General features: G+C 45.0%; 1 protein-coding gene across 12 annotated transcripts in view; it reads right to left on the bottom strand.

Moving 5' to 3' along the window:
* SEC16B (SEC16 homolog B, endoplasmic reticulum export factor) overlaps nucleotides 1-24,773 on the bottom strand; it is a 70,445-nt gene that overhangs the window by 31,919 nt on the left and 13,753 nt on the right. For 3 of the 12 annotated variants that reach the window (XM_070497315.1, XM_070497316.1, XM_070497306.1), the window contains exons 1-10: nucleotides 13,665-15,285; nucleotides 11,333-11,686; nucleotides 9,662-9,774; nucleotides 8,759-8,879; nucleotides 7,895-8,003; nucleotides 6,547-6,691; nucleotides 5,726-5,877; nucleotides 5,294-5,355; nucleotides 3,544-3,679; nucleotides 2,823-3,057 (exon numbers count right to left, since the gene is read on the bottom strand). In XM_070497315.1, the coding sequence (XP_070353416.1) occupies nucleotides 2,823-3,057; nucleotides 3,544-3,679; nucleotides 5,294-5,355; nucleotides 5,726-5,877; nucleotides 6,547-6,691; nucleotides 7,895-8,003; nucleotides 8,759-8,879; nucleotides 9,662-9,774; nucleotides 11,333-11,628 (1,369 nt within the window). In that variant the 5' untranslated portion in view covers nucleotides 11,629-11,686; nucleotides 13,665-15,285. The other 9 variants (XM_070497307.1, XM_070497308.1, XM_070497309.1 and 6 more) reach the window with 9 other exon arrangements.

Below are 24,773 nucleotides of genomic sequence, written 5' to 3'. Positions count from 1 at the left end.
CCCCACTGGATTCAATACCTTAGAAGTAGGAGCTGCTTAATAAATATTTATTGAATAAGTAAATCACTGGTGAAATTGCAAGTCTCTACTACATAGTGAATATATATATATTGCTGTTTCACCTATATATATATATATATAGGATGGCTATAATTTGATCCCACTAATTTTCACTGAGTATCATGTCTAACACTCATTTAAAAGATAACATCATAGGGGCTGGCCCCGTGGCCGAGCGGTTAAGTTCGCACGCTCCGCTGCAGGCGGCCCAGTGTTTCGTTGGTTCGAATCTTGGGCGCGGACATGACACTGCTCATCAAGCCACGCTGAGGCAGCGTCCCACATGCCACAACTAGATGGACACACAACGAAGAATGTACAGCTATGTACCGGGGGGCTTTGAGGAGAAAAAGGAAAAAATAAAATCTTAAAAAAAAAAAAAAAAAGATATCATATACCAAAAAACCCAGAGATTAAAGATTTAAATGAAGTACAAAAGTACTTCAACTTTGGGGCTGGCCCCGTGGCCGAGTGGTTAAGTTCACGCGCTCCGCTGCAAGCGGCCCAGTGTTTTGTTGGTTCGAATCCTGGGCGCGGACATGGCACTGCTCATCAAACCACGCTGAGGCAGCGTCCCACATACCACAACTAGAAGAATCCACAACGAAGAATATACAACTATGTACCGGGGGGTGTTGGGGAGAAAAAGGAAATAATAAAATCTTTAAAAAAAAAAAAGTACTTCAACTTCATTTTCATAAATTCATTTTGAAGTAGGAAAAGTCTTTCTAAATATGGCCCCCCCAAATTAGATTTTGGACAGACAGTCATAAAAAAATAAAGAGCTTCTACAAATCAATAAGTGAGGATAAAAAACCCAACAGAAAAATGTGGAAAATCCATGACAAAAAAATTCACAGATTAAAAGATATTCAACTTCATTTACAACAAGAGAAATGCAAATAACTACACTAAATTATATATTTTTTTCACCCCACAGATGGGCACATATCAAAAGACTGGAAACACAGAGGGTTGGTGAGAGTGTGGGAAAACAGGGAGCCTCGTACAGCACTGGTAGGGTACGGGTACATCCTCTAGAAAGGCAATTTGTCACTATCTATCAAAATTACAAACCACATACCCATTGACCCAACACCTCCACTTCTAGAAATCTCTCAGAGATAGAGTCCGTCACACTGGGCAAAATGACAATGGTTCTTCACTCCAGCTGTTGTTTGTAATAGCAAAAGACTGGAAAGAATCTAAACATCAATCTAGAGGAGTTTGGTTAAATTAATTATAATTTATCTATAGAAACCTGTGTGGCTATAAGAAATAGTGAGGAAGGTATTTATATATAAGGAACAGGGGTCAGCAATATGTGGCCTGAAGGCCAAATTCAGCCCACTGCCTATTTTGGTAAAGCCCACAAGACAAGAATAGTTTTTACACTTGTAAGTGATTGGAAAAAATTAAAAGAATAGTATTTCATTATCCATGAAAATTATATATAATTGAAATTTCTATGTCCATAAATAAAGTTTTATTGGAACACAGCCGCACCCATTTATTTACATAGTGTCTGTGTCTGCTTTCACACTACAAGGGCAGAATTGAGTAATTACAACAAAAACACTATGGTCTACAAACCTGAAAATATTTACTGACTGTCTTTTTACAGAAAAAAATTTGCCAAGCCACTATATTTTCTAAGATATTTTTTTAATAAAAAAGAAGTTAAAGAGGTGGTAATATAGTATGCTATAAGAAAAAAAAAGAGGAAATAATTGGATATATGTAAAATATCTCTGGATATTTCAGAGAGAGAAATTGAGTGGCTAGGGGTGGGAGCATCATGGCCCCTATTATATCTTTTATCTTTTGATTTTTGAATCAAATTGATTTTAATCATATATTCAAATATTTAAGTTTGCTTTAAGACTTTTCTGAAATGTGAGTTCAACTTCAACTTTTAAAAAGGCATTTAAAAATCGGTAAACGTGAGGTGGTGGATGTGTTAACTCAGTCGGGGAATCCTTTCACAATATATACATATATCAAATCATCACAGTGGACATTTCAAATATCTTCCAATGTTATCTGTCAAATATGCCTCAATAAAAAATTTTTTAATAAAAATAGCCCAATTTATACATCAAAAAATTAAACGAAGCATCATTCTTCATCTGTTGAATTAAAGTATTCAATATTGATAGGCATTCCTTAGATATAGCTAGTGGGGGTATCATTTGTAAACAAACTTTCTGGAAACTAATTTAGTGTATATAGGAAGAACATTTTAAAAGTGCATACCCTTTAACCCAGTAATTTCACTTGTAGGAATCTATCCTAAAAAAAATAATAAAAAGATCTGCCAATGACTTATGTAACAAGATGTTCAAAATGAATAATTTATAATGGGTGACAAAATTGTAGCTAGCCTATCTATTCAATAGTGGATTGGTTAAAAAAAATATGATACACTCATGCAATGGAATATTGTCCAACCATTTTTTTAAGTGATGCATTTTAATGCCATGAGAGTATTTCACCACATAATCTTAAGTGAAAAACAGAAATAATTGTGTATGTAACTTAATTTGATTTTTAATATATATGCATAGAAAAATGCTAGAAGTAAATATATCAAAATGTTAACAGGCACGATTATTTAATGGTAGACTGTGGATGTTTTTTTCTTTGTAGCTTTCTGAACTTACAGTGCTGTAAAATGAGTATCTGGTACTCATATAATTGGGGGAGGGGGGAGTAGTGGGGATGGTGGTGACTTTTGAAAAACAGCGTGCGGGGGCCCTGACTTGCCTTCTTCCTTCCATAGTACAGCAGCTTAGTGAACTTCTCCACGATCTGCGCGGGCGTCTCCACGCTGGGGGGAATCTCCCCGGTGAGCAGGTTCCGGCTCCCCGAGCTCAGCACCGGCCAGTCCTCATCGGTCAGGTTGATGAGGTTGGCCACAGCGGGCTGCCTCTTGTACTTCTCCAGCTTCTTGCAGTCTTGCATCAGCAGCTCCGCAATGTCAGACCCCACCATGGACTGCAAGGCAAAGAGAGACAGACATCCTGAGGAACACTCCTGTTCGTCCCCACGCTGGCAGCGCAGGCTGAGAAGGGAGGCGCCAGAACACCTGCCTCCTTCATGAGGAGGCCAACAGGCAAACACAAGGCAGTCCTTTCTTGGATTGCTGTATTTCAAGCTGCAGCTTCATTCTCATGGTTGTTCTCTGCCTGTCAGAGGCCACAAAGGTTCTGTGAAATATTCACACTCTCACAGGTGTATTACTTGGTTGGGGCGGTAACCCAAGAACCGTACAATAACCCCAGGCCACGGCAGAGGGCAGGGGAAAGGTTAGCAGTAGCAGACTGGCATTGCCATCTGAGCAATTTTTCCCTTGAGGCCATTTGTTGCTTCTTTAATATCACCTTTTATAATCATCCCATAAGCCGAATCTTATCCGTCCCGGGAAGACTTCAACTTCAACCCAGCCTGCCTGTACCCACGCGTCAGGGCGGTGACACTCACCCCATTCTGCCGACAAAGAAGAACCAACAGCCGCCACAGCAGAGCCGAGTCTCTGCTCCCCAGTGTGTCAGTTCTGCGGCTCTGAGCTGCTTTCTGCTGGCAAAACGTCATGATATCCACCTTGTGTACGTCTTCCCTGGGGAGAGATTCAGGGAGCAAAGAGTGAGGGGCAGACGGTTCCCCGTACAGGACCGGGGGCCCCTCCCACAGCATGAGGGCGCCGGGGGCGCTGGGACTGAGGTGCAAGTCTGACAACCCGGGACTGGGGAATGAGCCTCTGGCTACAGGCTAGTGGTTTCCTCGTAGAACGGGAGGGGACTCCAGACATTCTCTCACACACCCTCTCCATTTTCCGGATGAGGAGGCTGATGCCCAGGTACCGGAAATGACTACAGAAGGTAGCAGGTCAAAGCACAGACTTTGGAGTCAGATACCCCGGGCTTAAATCTGGCCTGCGCTTCTAGGCTTACACGATCTCTTCTCTCCTCTGAGCCTCAGTTTTTCCCCCTAAGATAGGGATACTTTTTTTTTTTTTTAAGATTTTATTTTTTCCTTTTTCTCCCCAAAGCCCCCCGGTACATAGTTGTGTATTCTTCGCTGTGGGTTCTTCTAGTTATGGCATGTGGGACGCTGCCTCAGCGTGGTCTGATGAGCAGTGCCATGTCCGCGCCCAGGATTCGAACTAACGAAACACTGGGCCGCCTGCTGCGGAGTGCGCGAACTTAACCACTCGGCCACGGGGCCAGCGCCAAGATAGGGATAATTTTTAAAAAATCTATCTCCATACAAAAAGGCCTTAGCAAATTGTGTGGCATATTTGAAGTGCTCAATAAACGGGCATTATAATTTACTCCAGATCATCCCATAAAATCAACGCCAAGTTGGGCCCAGTACTCCAGTGTCAAAATACCCAACTCGTCTGTACCCCACATCTGTGTACCTGTGTGGAAGAAATGGAGACAACACTCATTTTCACTAGAAGGAACTGTCAAAATACTATGTGGGATTTTCTTGGAGGAGGAGATTCAGGATAAGAATACATTTATATAACAGTGATGATATTTAAAGGGCTTCCACGTGCACAGTCACTGCCTGGAGTAGGCACAGCCGGTTTTACATCATTTCTTAAACAGAAAACTAAGGCTCGGAGACGGCTAACTGACCTGTCCGCCATGGTACCTCTAGCTAGCAGGGTGCCTGGGCCTAGGACCCAGGTCCTCTGACACAGGCCAGGACTCTTCACAACAATGGCAGCCCTAAATACTTAGCAGAAATGACTAGGAATTTAAAAGCAGTTCTAACTCAATCCTGCAGAGGGCAGACTTGCACACTATCCAGTAACAAACTGACCGTGTTCTCTCTAGAACAAGGCAAGCGCTTTTTCCACTGTGATCCATTTGACTATGATTTCCCAGGCTGTCCTCCGCTTTTCCATTAATATCTATTAAGTACACGGAATGCTAAAACTTCCTGTCATGTAGCCCCTGCAAAATGGAACTGATTTCAGATATTTAAACCTTTAAGTTAATTTTTCTTTCTGCCCTTCAACTATCGAATTGCTTGTCAAAATGGCTCAGGCCACATTGAGCTCTATCTTGTAGCACAGAGAATTCTACTCCAATGGGGATAGACATTTTCTTTCCAGGAAGCCGAGAACAAATCCCAAAATGCTGTTCTGGAAACATTTGCTGTGCCGGAAGATTCTGCAGCTTTCAAAAGCCCGTACTCGGCAGCTCGTATGGCAGTTTACCTGATCAGGGGTCCTGAGAAAGTCCTCATCTCTTCTTGTTCCTCAGAATCATTTAGAATAATCTGGAACAAAAATAAGATTTGGTCTTCAAGACTATGGCCACTCAATGCTCCTTTCAGCCAAGTCTAGTATCAGAAGCCAAGCCGTGGTCCTAGGATGTGGCTCAGTGCCTCATGGAGAAAGCAGAGGATGAAAGTGAGTTCTCCAGTTGCTGAAAATGAGCCAATAGCATATCAGGAAAAACATAAGTCTAGCGTCACTTCTTTCAGAGAAGAGCCCCACCCATTCCTTCACACACATACACTCCCCAATCCACAGGGTGCATGGCCCAGCTCCCCATGAGAGCACCCCATTCCTGGAGATGCCCAGGCTCAGGTAAAGGGAAGCAGGGAGCAGCATGCTGGCATTCCAGGGACACCAAATCTTGTTTACCTCCATGCTGTGCAGTTCAACAAGGGCCGTTTGTCCATCACGGGGAGAGCTTGGACTCACACACACCAGCTGACCTCCTGGTCCAAAACTCACAGGCACATGAGGGACATAGAACTTCATGGGTGCCTTGGGACCAGCTGCCGAGACTTCCTCTGACCAACAGACACAGGTGGACATTGTGAGCATTACTGGCACTGCTCTTTTTTACTTTAGAAATAGACCACAGACACCTTTCTGTCCAAATTCCATCTGGGACCAAGATAAGATTCTGGAAGGGCTACATCATTATAAGAAGACCATGCTTCAAGTCAGATTTAAGCCTCTAAGACTATGTCAGAATATAATGCAAGGATTTGATGGTTTGGTCCAAATTATAATGCATCAGGCCCAGACTCTCAGTGACAGGGAGAGGCTGGGGACTCGCTGGCTTTCATAGCCCCGATACTCCTGACGAGTCTCCTATATCCAGACAAAGCAGTTACGCCCTGTGGGCTGCCTTTGCTTTACCACCTTGACTCTGGTCTTCACTGTCTTGGCCTGGTCCTTAAAAGTACCTCCGAGGGCCTCCTCTCCCAGCCTGAAGATGGCTAGGGGCGCTGTTCCCTTCCAAGAATCAGCTGTGATGCAATATCCAGTTCAAGAGAAAAGGTGGGAAATGGAGCCAAAGTTGGCCTCTCTGCCCAGGAGACCTACATAAGCAAATGAGGTGGACAATGATCCACTCTGGGAAACACAGGCTAAGGGCGACTTTCCAAGAGACTTGCCACCCAACCCTCTTCTCATCAGACTCAACCAACTCCTTTGATCTCTTCAGGACCCACCAGCCTGAATGGGACTCCAAGCTGCTGAAGCCATGCGGTCATACGGCTCAGAGGCATCTGCCATGTACTGACTGAGCTCATAGCTGCTGGAGCTGAGACCAGACTCGTGCTGCCGGAGAAGGTTGGACTCGTCGGTCAGTGATGACTGAGAGTTAAAAACAATGAGAACATAGGAGAAGAATCAGAAGCAGTTTTAAAGAGATGGTTCTCCCAAGGGTTCCTCCAAAGCAACAAAATTCAAACTTTCAAATAAATACAGTTAAGGTGGATGTATTGAAAGGAGAAGAAGGGATAATTCAACTGACGTGTGTTTGCTAAAGGATCCATTATGTCCTAGGGGAATGAGTGCAGGTCCGGCGGCCTGAATTCAAATCCCAGCTTTGTCAACCCCTAGCTGCTGTGACTTTGGACAAGCGGCTTAGGCTTTCTGAGCTCAGTACCCTCATCTGTAACACAGCCATCACATCTGCCCTCTACAGTTCAAGTACGTACTCGTGCATTCATTCACCAACTATTTAATGAGCACTCACTATGCTGCAGGCACCGTCCTTCCCCTGACAATACAGGTGTATGAGAAATTCACGGAACTTACATCCTGGGAGGGTACAAATGAAATAATGGATGCAAAAGCTCTCCGTGCACTGTAAAGTGCTGTACACGTGTGTGGCTGCTGTTATTGTGGTTGTCACTCTTAGTCACATGAGATGTGCCCTGCCCTGTTCAGCATTAGCTATACGGAAGAAACTGTTCTCAAAATCATGTAAATCCAATCAGGGAAACAAAATTAACACAAGACTGTCAAAAATTAAAGAGCTGGTTTCTATAGTATCTTTGCAACTTTTCTGTAAATCTAAAATTATTCCAAAATAAAAGTTTATTTTTATAAATTTAAGATCTCCAAATTAAAGCCCAGCTGGTACACACAGTAAGATTTTAGAAGAGATGGAAAAGTCAAGAAAGGTTTCAACCTCTGCTTTTCAGACCTAAATTAAAAGATTCTTGCAACTCCCTGGGTAAACCCAATTGCTAGTCCACTGGAGTATTGGTGGCAGCCTCTTCTCCTCTTTCCCAGCACCTTGGAGTGACTTGGGTGACATTTCCTGATCCAGCCAACTTGACATAAGTGCAAAAAGGTCAGATCAGGGCCCCAGACCCACAATACTGAGACAAGAACGCAGGGAAAGGAGGAGGTGGGAGTTGAGGCTCTGCCGAGAGAGGAGGAATGGGACCTCTCAGACTGATGGCCGCTAGAGACCCCCATCCCCAAGGGCCCTGCCCTCCCACCACTGACGATGTCAGTTTTGATGCACTGTCACAGGCCACCAAGCCCCATGTCACTTCAGGTTACCTTATTCTTCTGGGCCCCAGTTAGCAGACTTTCTGGAAGCAGGTCCCCAGGCCTCTCCTGTCCAGAGTTAGAAGCAGGACTGTCTTTATAAGGGTTCCGACTCTGAGATCTGCAGCAAAATGACAGGAGCAGATGAGAGGGGGTCCTGGGCAAGCCAGCAAGGCTGAGCTGCTCTCTGCTGGAGGCTGTTCTTCTGCACCGGCAGGTGTCAGGTCAGCCTGTGTGCCACAGCAAAAAGCACTGTCCTGCTGTTCAGCTCCTCAATCTATCAACACCAGAAAAACAGGAGCTCCTGGGTTCAATACTGCAGTTGCTAGAAGTGGCCCCAAACCCCGTAGAGAAGGGTTGGCCTCTGCAGCCCGACAGCCAGGAATGGCTTTTATGGGAGGAGCTGGGTAGGTGAGTTCCAAGCAGGGTAAAGTCACCAGGCCTAAGGGCACCAGGACAGGTACTTGCGCAAAAGACACTTCCCTGCTCGCCTCATCCCACTCTCGGGGCACAGGAGTGGGTAGAGGAGAAGCACCCCAGCCCCAGGCAGGACCCAATCATGAGGACGTTTGCAAGGCCACATCTGTTGTGAGGCCAACGTAAATTAAGGCCCTCCGTTAGGATGGACCTCAAGTAACCTCCCAGGACTCGGACTAGCCCAGGTGTGGGAACTTCCTCTCAGAGTTAAGCATCTCTCCTCCCAGGGTCCCTCTTAAGAGTCCCAGGCCATCCTAGGCTATTCCCATGTCCCTGTGGCCAGAACAAAAGCAACAAGGCATCCAGAGATGAGGGACCAGCACCAGATGCCATAGATTTGCCTAACATAGTCTGAGTTTGGCTGAATCGTGTTGAACTAGCCTCTCCTTTCACACTTACTGGAACCGGGTCTCACTGTTTGTTCCAAACAGATTATTCTGGGTTTCATGATGATGTTCATTGAGGTACTTTTGATCTTGATAATCCTCATGCCAGATATAAGGACTCCCTTGCCTTGGCACTGCACCCTCAGAGAAAACAAAATAAAGACAGGTCACTTCCTCTTCCTAGAAGTTCAGAAAGACACTAGCAAGCTGTGAGGCTGTTATTGGTATAAAAACGTATTTGCCAAATGGAATAAAATTGACAAGTGAGAGCTACCAATGAAAGTCCATAAATGCCCCTCAGTTCTCTCTGAACCAATAGCATGGCTTTGTACAACTGTACAACGGTGGGGATCGTGTGTGTGTGTCTATTTGTGTTTTCTATCTTGAAACAGATTTCGCTTTGCCAGCAGGTCAGAAGCTGCCATTAGCACATACCTAAAGCCTTACTCTTGGTGTAGGGTATAAATTTCTATTGGTGCATTTCTGCCACCCTCAAGGTAAATAATGGTCAGACTCATTACAGCTCAGCCACACACTGGATGACATCACCGTTAAGAACTCACTTCACTGTTACTTGGTCAGAGACTATAATCTTGGCTATAATCAGGAGCAGAACAAAAGATGTGGATGAAGTACAAACTATCCACAATACTAGTAACATAATGATAGTTTCAGTACTACCATCTACATGTACAAACAAAAATGACTCCTTTCTATCTCTTCTCCTCAGGACATCTAGCAGCAGTGTCTTTGTCATGGCCTGGTCTGGCCAAGAAAGAAGCAGCTGGGGGCAGGAGCTGTACATCAGCCGAGCAGGATGCCCAAGCAGAGGCTCTGAGCACGGCTCCTCTGGCCTCTGCCCTGCCTATCAGACCAGCCGCACCATCCCAAAGGCTTCTTGGCGATTATTCCATACCTCTTTCTTCCTGTAGCTGCCGTGGATATCCGTGGTAATAATAACTTGCATAAGCATATTCTTCCCTTGGGGTTGGAGAATGATAGCTCTGATATGGATCCTCGATGCCTGGCCTAAAATAGCACAAAGAAGGCTGGTCATTCAAGGATGAGTGTGGTAAAGAGAGAAACCATTGGAGGACTTGACAAACTAAACAATTTTAGAGGACAGAATTACTACCCCACTCAAAAGTCTGCTTTAAGGGGCCGGCCCCGTGGCCAAGTGGTTAAGTCCACATGCTCTGCTGCAGGCGGCCCAGTGTTTTGTCAGTTCGAATCCTGGGCACGGACATGGCGCTGCTCGTCAAGCCACGCTGAGGCGGCAGCCCACATGCCACAACTAGAAGGACCCACAACTAAGAATATACAACTATGTACCGGGGGGCTTTCGGGAGAGAAAGGAAAAAAAATAAAGTCTTTAAATTAAAAAAAAAATCTGCTTTAAAACCACAGTTAATTCTAGATCCTATAAACACAAAATTCAGAACCAGAGCAGGAGTAGGACCTCTGTTTCAGAACAAGGCTGGAATTTTTATAGCAAAACCGTAGCCAAGTGTCTCATTCTCCTTCCCCATGATCCCGCTTTCTCCTCAAATACACACATCCAATGTTATCTTAGAAAACACTGCCCTGATATTATCTTAGAAAACCCCTTCCTGGGATGACAGTATAAGTGCTCAATATGCCATCGTAATTCCCATGCATGTCGCAGATGGAAAGAGATGAAAAAGTTAAGTTGGACTACCTTAAATCTGATTGCTTTTAACACCTCTGGGTTTAACCTATCTTCCATCGAGAACTCAACAATACAGAAAGATTGGGGAAAGGAACATCCTGTTGTTAGTGTTTACACCAATTAATAATTCTTTAGTATTTCATAGGGGCAAAATTCTTCACAATAATTGTCATAATTTGAACCCTAAATCTGTAGACAGGTAAGTATCACCCTACCTCAAAAGCTAGAACATAGATGGCTTACAATATTCCATAAAATATTAAGTCCAGTGCTATCAGTCAGAATTAGGAGCAGAAATTCCAGATTCTCCCAGAACAACCTCACCGAGACCTCTTCATTCTGAACTTGGAGGCTGCACGCTTCTATCTGCTTTCTCAGAGGCTGATTTTTTTAAAGTTCCCATTCCTTCATTCCACGCTCGTTGTTCTGTTTGCCCATCACTCTAGGTACTGTCCCAGGCACCACAGCTCTTCCTGGTGCTGGTGGTGTCACGCTCCCCCTGGGTCAGAGTCATCCAAAGATGGCACAAAACTCTGTTTAGGAGGAAAGGCTTTTCCATAGTCTACAAACATTGCCTTTTGCAATCCCAGAGTAAGAGGGACCCCTGTGCCATCTTGAATTTCACCGTTCTTACCCTCTCCCTAGCCCCCAACACCCAATCGCATTATGATGGCTTCCTTAAGAAGCCCCACTAGGGGATACAGAGGAGGGAAATACTATCTTCAGTCGCCAAAATCCAATTTGGGAGGGGAAAGGGTTTAGCTAAGTCAAAGTCGGAGGGTAGAGAAGGAAAAAGAAGAAAAAGAGGAGAAATAAAAGGAAAAGGAAGAAGGAAAAGAACAATCTGTTTATAAGCGTTTAGGAGAGTTGGGTCAATTCCAAGCTCTAAAACCGTACCTTGAATATATCTGACTGGGATAATAGCCTTCATAATAGTCAACCTCAGACCCAGGCTGACGCCACTCCCCAGGCCTGGATGCATAAGGAGGCTGCTGGTGGTCTGCCCTGGGGTCCTGCTGTGGCTGGGGGCTCCGGCGGATGTCTTGCCATTGCTGGAACCTCTCTCCATCGTGCCAAGAGCGAGGAACAGGCCGATGATATCCATCTCTCCAAAGCCCTCGGTCTGGATCCTTTGACGGTGCTGTGGGCCACCCCCGGGGCCGAGGTGGCCACTGGGGGACCCAAGGTTCCATCCTTGACTCTCAGAATTTCTCTCGTGTTTTGAGTCAGTTGTATAGTTATTTTATCTTCCTGTAGACAAAACAAAAAGACAAAAAAATTATCATCATTTTAGGCCTATATCCAAATGTGATGGTTGATTAGGTTTGATGAAAAAAGCACCTGTGAGCCTCAAAATCTTCTATCTAAAACAAACCACATGGGCACTGATACAGAGATATCTGGGGAAAAAATCTCAGGCAGATACATGAAATAATTAACAGGCTAGACGATTACGTTGATGTGGCTTAAAAGATGTTAAAGTCTATTTGGAGCAATAATGGATGTGGGAGGCGTGGGAGACAGAGCAGAGAAACTCCAAAACACCGTCAAAGCATTCCAGTTAAATAAGCGTTTGTTCATTTACTCCACCAGCAAATATTTATTCAACACTTCCCAGGGAGGCCCCATGCTATCAGAGAAATAGAGTGGGCCTTGGAAAGAGTCCAGATCCTTCAAAGACCAGAGTTCAAATCCTAACTCTGCCACTTACTAGAAAATTAATTTTTTCAAGCCTCCATCAAGAGATAAGGTAGGAGGGGCTAGCCTGCTGGCGTGGTGGTTAAGTTCGCACACTCTGCTTTGGTGGCCCAGGGTTCGCAAGTTTGGATCCTAGGCATGGCCCTACCCACCGCTCATCCAGCCATGCTGTGACAGGCATCCCACATACAAAATAGAGGAAAATCGGCACAGATATTATCTCAGTACCAATCTTTCTCACCAAAAAAAAAGGAGATATATGAAAATTGCCCAAAACACTGCCTGGTAAACAGTAATCATTCAATAAATAGTGGTGTTATCAGAGATAAAGACAGGGTAGTGTGAGTGGCTAAAGACATTTTAAACAAAAAGAAACTTAAATTGACCTCGGAGACCTCTTTTCTAAATCCTTAAATTAACCTCTTAGAAAAACTAGGCCCTACGATGTGGGCACGCCTGCCCCTCTAGGTTTGGGATTGCTTACATGAAAAACCAGAGAGTCACGTCTCAGTCATCTTCCTGGCTGGAGATTTTTAAACCCTGGAATTCTCCACAAATCAAACTAATATTCTCCACTTATCCTCCAAAATGGGACATAGCGCCAGAGCATGGATTGCCTTCCGAGCTCATCTGCCCACATCAAGAGGAGCGCCTGCCTCCAGCTGCTCCCAAAAGGAAAGCACACAGACCCCACCCTGGCTCGGGGATCCTCCTGTGTCAAGAACACACGTTAGCTCAGTCAGACCCCGCGTTTTTTCTCCCAGGGACTGTTTTCGGTTGCAAGATTCTGCTTGAATCCAGTTAACTTGCTCCCGCTCCTGAAACTCCCAGACCAATATAAAAATTCTTGTTGGAACAAAAGGTCAAAGGGTGTGTGTCGAAATCAAAACGTCACTCTGCTTGAATGCCGTGGAGCCGGGGTCCGCAGCTTTGAGCCAAGAGCTGTAAGCAGAACATGCCAGAAGAGCAAGGCGCAGAAGTGACTTCCACTTCAACATCAATCACGGTTCAGGGAGCTGGCACTTTCCTTCCGTGTCAGCCCACTTCCTTGAAAAAACCAGGTGCAAAAAAGCTTTTTCCAGTAAACCCCAGCAAAGGCCAAATGCCCCAGACACAGGAAAAGGGTGAGTAGTTCTTCCCTGGAAGCCCACGGAACTCGGCACCGTTTGGACGCAAGTAATCTTAACAAGAAGGAAGCCTCTTTCACCTTGTCCCCACGTATTTTCATCAGCCAGCCTTCCCCGACTGCAAAGGCACAATACCGGATCTCTCCACCAGAATCACATCATCTTGTTGCCAAGATGTTTCAACTCCAGTAGGTTAGACCTCGGATTATAATTAAAGACACCAAGAGAAAAGCACCACAGACTCTCAAAATGAAGGAACTACGTCTACGTTGAGAAGTCTCACACGTGCATTCACGTAAATGACCTTCCCTGGTCCCAGGAAGAGTAATATCGCCTTTCCTAATCTACAGCACAGCAAGCGCAGCTAAAAGACAGAAAACAACGGAGCCAGCGCCCCCACACACCTGCTCTGAGGGCTCCCCACCTTCCTTCGGCACAGCTCCGGAACCTGGCCCAAGAGTGTCTCCTCTCCTCTTGGAGACTGTCAAAGTCCGAGTGCCACATCTACCAAGACTTACCTGGCCCTCAGATCTACAGCCTGGCAGTTACCTTTGCAACCGCCCGGCCTCCAGGGAGCTGATTCACTAGGGCAAAGTACAGCTCAGTTACCTCAGTCTGGAACTGACGTGACTTGACATATTTGCTCAGAACACTGTCGGAGACTCGTGTTTCTGTTTGCCTGGTCGAGGGCTGAACCAGACATACTCACATGAGAAAGGATCCAAACCCCACACAAACAAGGAACAGGGACATGAGGAGAGGACATCCAGAAAGCCCTGAGGCAGCCTGGCCTGGTGAGAGGGGAACCATCTTTGGGCTGTTGACTCATGGCTCTCCCACTGGCTGGCTCTCTTACTTAACCTCTCTGAGTCTCAATTTCTTCTTCTCTGAAAGGAGAATAACAATGCTTAGCGTATCAAGGTCAGTATGAGGATTAAATGTTGGTAAAATGGCACCTGATATATAAATATGTATGTTCTATACATAAGTAGTATCTTTTCCTTTCAAAAGAGATAAGCTATTCCACTGAGTGAGGCAGGAGTACTCACAGGTGGGGAGTAAATACCCGCTTTGTCTGGTTTGGGATTTTTTCATCCATGTTTCTATCCACTGGGTTCTGGTTGTATATCAACTGTGTTATCCAGATGGAAGGCAAATTCCAAAGCCCAATATTGAACTGAAGGCACTGAAAAGTTTTCTCTCACAACAAGAAAATACTTTTCATGTTCGAAAAATGCATTTTTTCATCATTATTAAGGTAAACACAGAGAAACTCATGTCTACTTTTGAGTTACTATTTAAAATTCAGCAAATCATCATGTTATTACACCTTTAACTTACACAGTGTTATATGTCAATTACATCTCAATAAAGCTGGGAAAAAAATAAACAAAATTTAGAATTTGCTCTAAAAAGGCCAAAATAGTCTATTCTTTTTTTCAACAAACACTTACTGAGTCCCTACTGTGTGTCATGATTTGACACACATAAATACATAAGACACAGTCCTTGCCCTCAAAAAAGCTTCGAGCAGGGGCTGGCCTGGTGGCATAGTGGTTAAGTTCGTGCACTCTGCTTTGGCTGCCCGGGGTCACAGGTTTGGATCCCAGGCACAGACCTATGCTACTCATCAACCATGCTGTGGTGGTGACCCACATATAATGTAGAGGAAGATTGGCACAGATGTTAGCTCAGGGCTAATCTTCCTCAAGCAAAAAAAGAGGAAGATTGGCAACAGATGTTAGCTCAGGGCTAATCTTTCTTAGCAAAAAAAAAAAAGCTCGGAGCAAATTCACTTCTCATGTTGTTACTCGTCCAGGGAAGACCACATGGTTGGTCTCGTGGTCAGATCGTGTAATGAACCTAAACTATATGATTTTGTCTCAGATCCTCAACTGACTCCTAGGACCTGACAACTGAGTGCAGAATTCTCTGACTGTGGCTAAGGATTTCTTACCCCACTAGTGGGCTGTGAAACTTGTCTCATTAATGGCTACACTGCCACTTTTAATCCTCCTGGGAAGAGATAACTGGAGAAGGGCACACACCTTAAAAACAGAAATCAGGGGGCCAGCCCGGTGGCGCAGCGGTTAAGTTCACACATTCTGCTTCTTGGCAGCCTGGGGTTCGCCAGTTCGGATCCCGGGTGCGGACATGGCACTGCTTGGCACGCCATGCTGTGGTAGGCGTCCCACATATAAAGTAGAGGACGATGGGCCCGGATGTTAACTCAGGGCCAGGCTTCCTCAGCAAAAAAAGCAGAGGACTGGCAGTAGTTAGCTCAGCGCTAATCTTCCTCAAAAAAAAAAAAAAACAGAAATCAAAACTTGATTGATTATGACACAAACTCAGATATCAAATTACGTGCTCTGATATGTCACAACAACATTCATGAGAGTCTGCTGTAACCCTTTTGACTTATAAGGTGATGTTAGTCCTGCACCTATAACACCAGCTACATTACCAGAATGTTAACTTTGGAGGGCACCTTAGAGGTTATTTTAGCAACTTCACTTTATTGATAATAAAACTAATATCCAGAGAAGTGAAGTGATTTACCCAAGATCACAAAGCTAACTAGAAGCTCAGGCAGCATTATATTGGTGTGCTGGAGTTAGCTCGCACCAGAATTACAAGAGCTGATTATTAAATATTCAGGAATCGTGTGTACCGATAGTTAAAACATTGGTAATTTGAAATCCACCATATGGGAATATTTACACAGAAATTGGCAAATGCTACAAAGCAAGGTTGTTGTTTTCAGAAAGGCAGTTTACCAGCATCCTGCTTATAACCCCAAACTCCTGGTACCTAATTCAGTGTTCTTTCAACTACAGAATTGTCATTCTGTGACTAGCCTTCATTGCACATCTCTAGTTGAAACATCTAGCCCAGTTATTCCAAATGCTCCTTTTGTGACATTCCAAAACATCTCTAATTATCTCAAGAGTTATTATGAAACTCTTCAAACATTCACTAACCAAAATTAATTTTAATTAGCTTTAATTATTTTATATAGACATATGGCATTCAACAGTTATATGGGTCATGGAATGAAATAGATTGTAGTGGGATCTTATCACTCCAAAAGGCTTGGGATTTATTTATCAGTCCCTGCTTTCCCCAGTCCCACATATCTACAGTTACTAAGTCTTTCAACTTGGGAGCTCAATTCCTCCTGATTTCCAATCAAATGTATCCAGCTTGACAGTACATGAGCAGCTCCTCTCCACCAAGAGATAGGCTACAATCAGTTTTGCCACCCCAAGTCCTGGTTGCAGTTCCCTCCCTGGTGCCAGAACAGCTATAGTCTTTATGGGATCCCTCCCCTGAGTGTCCTGTCCTCATGCCTGACTCCTGCTTTGCCTCCCAACTAGTCACCAGAATTGGAGCCCTGGCCCCTTGCTGAATTTCCTTTCCCAGACCCTGCTCCCCTTTCCAAATGCCAGACCACTGAGAAGATCTTGCTTCAAACAAGAGTACCTTCCCTAGTTTGACATCTAACAAAATTACCATCACTACTAATGATGCTGCTAATCCCTACCCACCAGGTCAACACTGCTGGATGTGATCACCTACCTAGATCCAGGTCAGCTTTGCCATGAATCCTGAGCACTATGACTTAATGACTAGTTACGCTTGCAAGGGACAGCTCAGCAGTTGAGACATCCCTCAGACTTGATCTCATTCCTCTACTGAAAGTAAAAATTTAGAAAACAAACCAAGAGGCTCTCTGTCAGCAGGTTAACAGTAATTACTCCAGTCTGGGTGATGGCATTGTGGATGATTTTGTTTCTCTCTTCTTGCTTGTCCATATTTTCTAACTTAATTTTCTACAATAAGCATGTATCATTTTGAAAGACAAAATCAACATTATTTTTAATCAATACTCTATCCAAATGTGGTACTGTCACATCATTAAGTAATTACGCACCCAAGTTGCTAAAATGGGGCAACGACTCCCTAAAGAGTTCGAGATTAGTTAACTGTGCTCACACTGCTCTTCTAGAAAGAAGATTCTGGAAATCATGCACTAAACAAATGTTTATGGAGCAGCCACTCTATGCCCAGCATTGTCACATGCATTGATGATACAAAGATAAATAACATACAATCTCTGTCCCAAAGAATCATTCAGTCCAGTGGAGCAGCAGACACTCAAATATGCAATCCTTATGCAATGCAATCACTACTCTATGGATATATCACTGATTTTTCTAAAGGAAGGATGCACAAGAGAAGGCACAAGAGTAGAAACCGGGAGGTGTGCTATTCAAGGTTATTCCTGACAAAGGAACACCTGAACTAGGGCAGCTGCACAAAGGCTGCAGGAGAGGGGAGGGAGAAATATATACGTATACACGCATTATATGTTTATAAAATAGAATCAAAATAGCACCCACACTCTGTTGAACGTAGAAAATGAAGGTGAAGGAGAAGTGAAGTCCAGCTCCATTTTCAGGCCATAAAGAGGGGACCACGCTGCCTTTTTTTGGATAATCCTCTTGGAAGAAGAACCGCGTTGGTAGGGAAGAAGATGGCTCCAGTTTTGGACATGCTAATGTGAGGGGTCTCTGTGTGTTGACAAAGGTAAGGATGGTCGATAAGTAGTTGGCTGTAAGAGTGTAGAGCTCAAGAAAGGTCTGAGGAGAGAGATGTGATGAAGCCGCAGGCATAGATGGTATTGCCTAAGAAAAGCTTAGAATTTGAAGACAGGTCCTAGGAGAGAGCTCTGAGGAACACCAACGTTTAAGAGCTGAACACAGAAAGAGGAGCCTAGGAAAGACAAGAAGCAGATGCCAGAAAGGTAAGCAGACAGCCAGGAGAGGATGGTGTTCCCAGAGCCAAGAGAGGTAGTGGCTTCAAAAATGTGAGAGTGGGGGCCGGCCCCGTGGCCAAGTGGTTAAGTTCGCACACTCCGCTTCAGCAGCCCAGGGTTTCACTGGTTCAGATCTTGGGCACGGACATGGCACTGCTTGTCAGGCCACGTTGAGGTGGCGTCCCACATGCCACAACTAGAAGGACCCACAACTAAAATATATACAACTATGTACCAGGGGGCTTTGGGGAGTAAAATTTAAAAGTAAAATAAAATCTTTAAAAAAAAAAGTGAGAGTGGTCAACAACGCAAAACTTAGGAGAAATATTGAGAAAGGCAATAAGCAAAAGCATTCTCTTCCTCACTGGATTCAACAATTAGAAGATTTGATGATCATATTATGAACAATTTCAGTAGAATTAAGGTCAAAGGAGTGAGGAATTAGACACAGAAATCACTTACACAGAGAATGGAAAGTCAGGAAATGGAGGCTCCAAGTAAAATTCATCTTTCTAGAGGCCTGAGTGTGAAGAAAAGGGGGCAATAGCTGGGAAGACTCTGAGGCAGCCAGGTTTGAAGAACGGGTTTAGGATGGAAAAGACAAAAGAGAGTTACACGCTGATTCATATGGAGATACAGATCATTACTAAAAGAATAAATCTCAAAAGAGGCTGGTCACATGGGATCCAGAGTATAGGAGCAAAAATTAAGCCCAGCTGAGAGGAAGGGCACCTCTTCCTCAGAGAAAGGGATAATGAAGGGAGGTGAAGGTGGGCATAGATGGAGGCCCATAGATTTGCACGTAAAGGGACCGGATACGGAGAACTCTCTGTGGAGCAGACTGCCGAGCTCTACTGGCTAGAGATCAGGGTGAGCATTTGGCAAGAGCCTCGAGAAACATTGTGAAGACTTGGACTGGCCGGTGTGGAAGACGGAGGTGTGCTTTAACTAGGAACACGTGCTCAGAGTAACCAGCAGGCTGGAGATGCAGCGTTAGTGCTCACCTAACAGACTTGAAGCTCCATGGAGACACTGACCGTCTGTGCTTTGCTCTCTGCTACACCCTCAGGCCTGACAGATGACAAGAGCTCACAGATTTCATCTTTGAATCAATAGACAGCTAGAATGTATAGCTGCAACAGCCTGGCTGTATGATGGCATGCAGCAGTTTTCCTTCTCGTTATCCTAAGTACAGAATTAAACTTTGACAGGCAGTTTCTAGAGAAAGTTGAGGCAGTGAGTTAAGGGGACTGACCAGAGAATGGTTAAAGAGATGCCATCTGGGACACAAATGAGACAAAAACAGATGCAAGTTATCTGCATACCTGGTTAAACTGAGGTCCCTACCGATACTTGAGACACTCCAATAGGACAGTGAAAGAAAAACATGAAACCACAACTGAAAAAGCAAAACAAAACCTCAGTCAAATTGGGAGTGACTGGCTAATGTCCACATCTGCATTTCCCACAACATCTGATACATTGAGGCTCTTTTCAGTCAGCAAGTGTCTCATACCTGACTCCCAGAATGAGTCAGGGGGTGAAGGTGTGGTGCAGAGCAGCCTCATGACTCCAGGAAAGCCACCACTTGGAGCCAGCTTTACAGCTATGGAGCTCGTGGCCTTGGCCAGTGATGGGTGCCAAGGCTTTGACCTCTTCCTTCTGGTGAGCTGCGTGGCAGGCCAGATGCAGAGCAGCAGGCGCCAGTCAGTATTCCATTTATCAGGAAGGACTGCGCCAGGAAAACATGGTCTGAGGGCCAGAGACAATTAGCCTGGCACAGGCGCCATAAGCTACCAGTGCCAATCCTGGAACTGTTGCTCTTCCCTCAGTCTTAGATGTGAAAGTTTGGGCACAATGCAGGTTTCCTACAGGCTCAAGGAACCCTGTGAATGAGCCCCAACAAAAGGGCTCCTTTAAATGTCACCTACCTGGCTGCCTGCAAACCTGCCCCCTGCCTCCACCTCTGCTGCAGAGAGCTGGAGAAGCAGTGCATCCGTCAAGAGGAAGAAAACCTCCATCCTTCTTTCTCAGCCCTGGGCTGGCAGAGGCGGCCCCAACTTCACCTCTCTTCCCCCCTCCCATTTTATTGACGCCCCTGAACCCAGAATAAGTGGGGTGGCAGATGGATGCTGCTGTGACTTCTGACCCCACATGCACAGACATTGGTGATTCACACACCTCCTAAATGAAATAAAGGGCTGTAGCATGCTCTGAGTGTTCTCTGAGCCCCCGGGGCCAACGGGACATAAATTCCCCAGAGGTGTGGTAGACCTTGGTGGCCCCAGAATAAGGCTGCGTGGATGTGTCTCTCAGCTCCACCATCTGCTGGCCATGTGAACGTCGGCAAGTTATCCTGTATCTCCTTTACTTCGTCTATAAGATGGGAATAATGATGCACTCCACCTCACAGAGTCATTACAAGGGTAAAATTAGATTAAAAACCTACAAAGGGGGCCTGCCTGCTGGCGAAGTGGGTAAGTTCTTGAGCTCTTCTTTGGTGGCCAGGGGGTTCGCAGGTTCAGATCCCTGGTGCAGACCTACACACGGCTTATCAAGCTATGCTGTGGCAGCCGTCCCACATACAAAATAAAGGAAGATTCCCACAGATGTTAGCTCAGGGCTAATCTTCCTCACCAAAAATAGAATGAAAAAAAAACCTGCAAAGTACTTGGTATTTAGCAAATGCTCAATAAATGGTAACTGTTATCATTTCCCTGGAAATACTGTAAAGCGTCTAGGAAGTTTTCTGCAGAAGACATCAGAAAGGGATTGATGATCCATTACTGCTGTGAAATCCACAGCTCCTCCTTACTCTTAATTCAGTGCCCCATTGAGCCATGAGATCAGGAGAAAATAGAGAAACTATATCACATGACTACATAGGAAAAAGGAATGGGTTAAGTTAAGAACATCAGAATTAGAAACTTCAAGAAAATATAGCCCAGTGCTTCTCACACAGGAGTACTTGTAGCCCCAAGGACAATGCAGGATGCCACAGGATAAGCATTAATTTTATTATATAAGCAATTTTAAAATGTATTTTAATTTTAAACAAATGTTGTATTATTGACTATTATGGAATAAAATTCAAATTTGTATTAATTTCTACAGTGAAGAATGAGACTTCAAAGAAATTTCATACTTTCAATGGGACAGATGCACACCTTGACCTACACACACCCTGCACTCCCAGAAGTCTCTGCCTGCCATCTGGTGGAAATGTTTGAGAACCCATTCTGAACAGGAGCAGACATTCAGACGCATAACTGATGAGCTGGAAAAAGGCCATCCCTGCAGGTGAGGCAGTGTCCACACCAGGGGCCAAGGCCCTTGGGCACATACAGCTCTTTCATTTACAGACCCAGCACTCCAAGCTCTCTAAGGCTGTATGAAAATCTTCTATTATACAAGACAGTCTGGGGGACCCAGGAGTCCAGGGACTTTCTCGGTTCACCTGGGCAGGGAGTGTTTATTCTCCAGTGAAGGGAGGTCTTCAGGCTCCTTACAGAAACACAGCCCAATATTTTAGCATCAAGATGCTCTTCCTGCTGTATAACACACGGGTGACAAACTCTCATTTGAACTCTTGAATAGGGGAAAACAGTCATCGTGCCCCTCAGCAGCCTGCTCCTTTCCAGGTTCCATCATCCCAATCCTAGTAGGTTTCCTTATAAAATTTCCTTCCCGCAATCATTTTGCGTGGCAGCAAAGGCCCAGGGAAAAAGAAATAGGAATTTAAACCTGGATTCAGTTTTAACTGTGTCATTTCCCAGCCATGAGACTTGGGGGAAAAAATGACAATCTCTATGTGCCCCAGTCTCCTCATCTTTAAAATGAGTCTAAAAATACCTCGCAGGCTGCAGCATAGATGAAAAGAAATCCTATATGGAAAAAGACCAAAGTGTCTGTTAAATAGAGGAGTGGGTTTTCAATCAATCTTTGCCTTTCCCTCTTCCAGGCTCCTTACATTTCGTTAAAGGTGTGACAAGCTGAATGCACCCAAAGCTCACGGTCTGGTAGCAGATAGTGGTGAAGAGGCAGGCTTTGCAGTCAGAATTGGAGTGACTCCCAGTCCCTCCACTGACCAGCTGTGAGTCCTCAGGCAAGGTGCTAAACCTCTCAGGCCGAGGGTTCTCATTTATTAAATGACTGTATAACAATAGATATCATCACAAGGTTGTTGTAGGATAAATGAGATAATGTATTATTCATGGCATGTGGTAGCTGCTCACTTAACATTCGATGAAGAGATGAATGCATGGTCAAGGAAAAGCACTTAGCACAGTGCCCACACACAGTAAGCATTCAGCAAATGGTGTTGTCAATTTTGTTGTTGGAAAGAGTAGAGCAGAAGAAGCACTTTCTGGGCTATTCAGGGGATCTGTTCTTACTTAGCTTTTATCATAGCAATTGATATTTAATTTTTTTTTTTTTAAGAATGCTTTTTTTTTTTTCTTTTTAAAAGATTTTATTTTTTTCCTTTTTCTCCCCAAAGCCCCCCGGTACATAGTTGTGTATTCTTCGTTGTGGGTTCCTCTAGTTGTGGCATGTGGGACGCTGCCTCAGCATGGTCTGACGAGCAGTGCCATGTCCGCGCCCAGGATTCGAACCGACGAAACACTGGGCCGCCTGCAGCGGAGCGCGCGAACTTAACCACTCGGCCATGGGGCCAGCCCCTGATATTTAATTTTTATCTCAGCTGTTTTTTTTTATCATTGGCATAGAATCTAAAATGAGGTGATTGTTTTTATTTTTATTCTGCCCTCTCTCACATCAAAATAATCCATTGTGGCTTGAGGAGTGACATCAGCAACATGGCAGAGTGAGCAGTTTTCTTTGACTCTCCCCCTTCGAACTACAGCTAAATGGGCATTCGTTGATCAACAGAGGATACTCACACAGCACCTCAGGCTGCCAGAGAGACCCGCGCTGCTCTACATCAGAAGATAGATGGACTACCCCAGGGAGGAGGTGGAGATAAGTGAGAACTCTGGGGCCCCCAGACAGCCTAGTACCTGTGAGTGACTCTCTCCCAGTTGACATGCTCATAGCACTGCCATGGCCCCAAGGGTGGGCATGCACATTGATACGACTGTGGAAACAGGTCACCACAGCCCTAAGCCCACCATGATTGCTCTGTGGACCAGTGGGAAAATCTACGGTCCCACAGCAGCCCCAGGGAGTCTCCACTTGGCCCTAGTGGAGAGGCCCCGCCCACTAGGCACAAAGGCTGGAGCAGAAGTGGCTGGGCTGGGTGAGCTACCCACCAGCTGCGTTACCCACCCATAGCTCTGCTGCAGCCCTGAGGGGTCAAGTGAGATCCAGTGGGACCACATGAGCAGGCTGTGACAATCTGGAGCCCCAGCATGATTGCTTCTTGGTCCAGTGGGAAAATCCACAATCTCACAGCGGCCCCAGGGAGAGTGTTGGCTCGGCCCTATGGAGAGGTCCCGCCCACCAAGCACAAAGGCTGGGCAACCTAGGAGCAGATGAAGCACAGCTGGGCAAGCTAACCACTGGCTACGTTAGATGCCCCATAGCTCTGCTGCAGCCCAGAGGGGGCAAGTGAGATCCAGAGGGACCAGATGGCAGCAGAGCTGTGAGTCTGGGCAAACAAGCTTCGGCTGCCATGAAAGCCCACAACACTGTTACAGTCCCTAAGGAGGGAGTGTGTCTAGGCAGGTCTGTGGGAGCAGGCAGCAGCACCCCAAAGTCCCCATGTGATTGTGCCCACAGTTTACAGGAGACACCAACGGACCACTGAAATCCCAAGGAGTGTCCCAGGCTCAGTCAGGAACAGCTGACAGGGATCCTGGTGGGTGCAGATTACACAGCTCCTGCCCCCTCCCCCCATTGGCAGCAAGTGGAAGCAGTAGCCAAACTCTATCTCTATGCAGAGGCACAAATCCACACCATCAAGCAGTATGAAAAAATATATTAAATCTCCAGAACAGAAGGAAAATGACAACTACCCAGAAAACAATCCCAAAGACACAGAAATCTATAACCTAAATGACAAAGAATTCCAAATAGCTATCATTAAAAAAACTCAATGAGTTAAAAGAGAATACAGATAGACAACTCAACGAGTTCGGGAGCTACAGCACAAAAGAGGTTGATACTATAAAGAAGAACCAATCAGAAATCTCGGAGATGAAAAACACAATAGAGGAGACTAAGAAAAATATGGACTCCATGAATAGTAGGGCTGATAATATGGAGGACAGAATTAGCAGTCTGGACGATAGGAATATAGAAATGCTTCAGATAGAGGAGGAGAGAGAACTAAGACTAAAAAGAAATGAAAAAACTCTCCGAGAAATATCTGACTCAATTAGGAAATGCAACATAAGGATTATTGGTATCCCAGAGGGAGAAGAGAAGGAGAATGGAGCAGAAAGCTTGTTCAAAGAAATAACAGCTGAGAACTTCCCAAACCTGGGGAGGAAGCTGGAAATCCATGTGACAAAAACCAATACATCTCCAAACTTTATCAATGTAAAAAGACCAACCCATAGGTAAAAAGACCAAAGGCATATAGCAGTGAAGTTGGCAAAAGTCAACAACAAAAATAAAATATTAAAGGCAGAAAGACAGAAGAAAATAACCTACAAAGGAACCCCTATCAGGCTGTCAGCAGATTTTGCAGCAGAAATCTTACAGGCTAGGAGAGAGTGGAACAATATACTCA

This window comes from Equus asinus, chromosome 25, assembly GCF_041296235.1.
Source record: "Equus asinus isolate D_3611 breed Donkey chromosome 25, EquAss-T2T_v2, whole genome shotgun sequence".
NCBI classification, from domain to species: domain Eukaryota; kingdom Metazoa; phylum Chordata; class Mammalia; order Perissodactyla; family Equidae; genus Equus; species Equus asinus.
The sequence above is the reverse complement of the archived record's forward strand: the minus strand, read 5'-3'. Positions and strand labels throughout refer to the sequence as shown.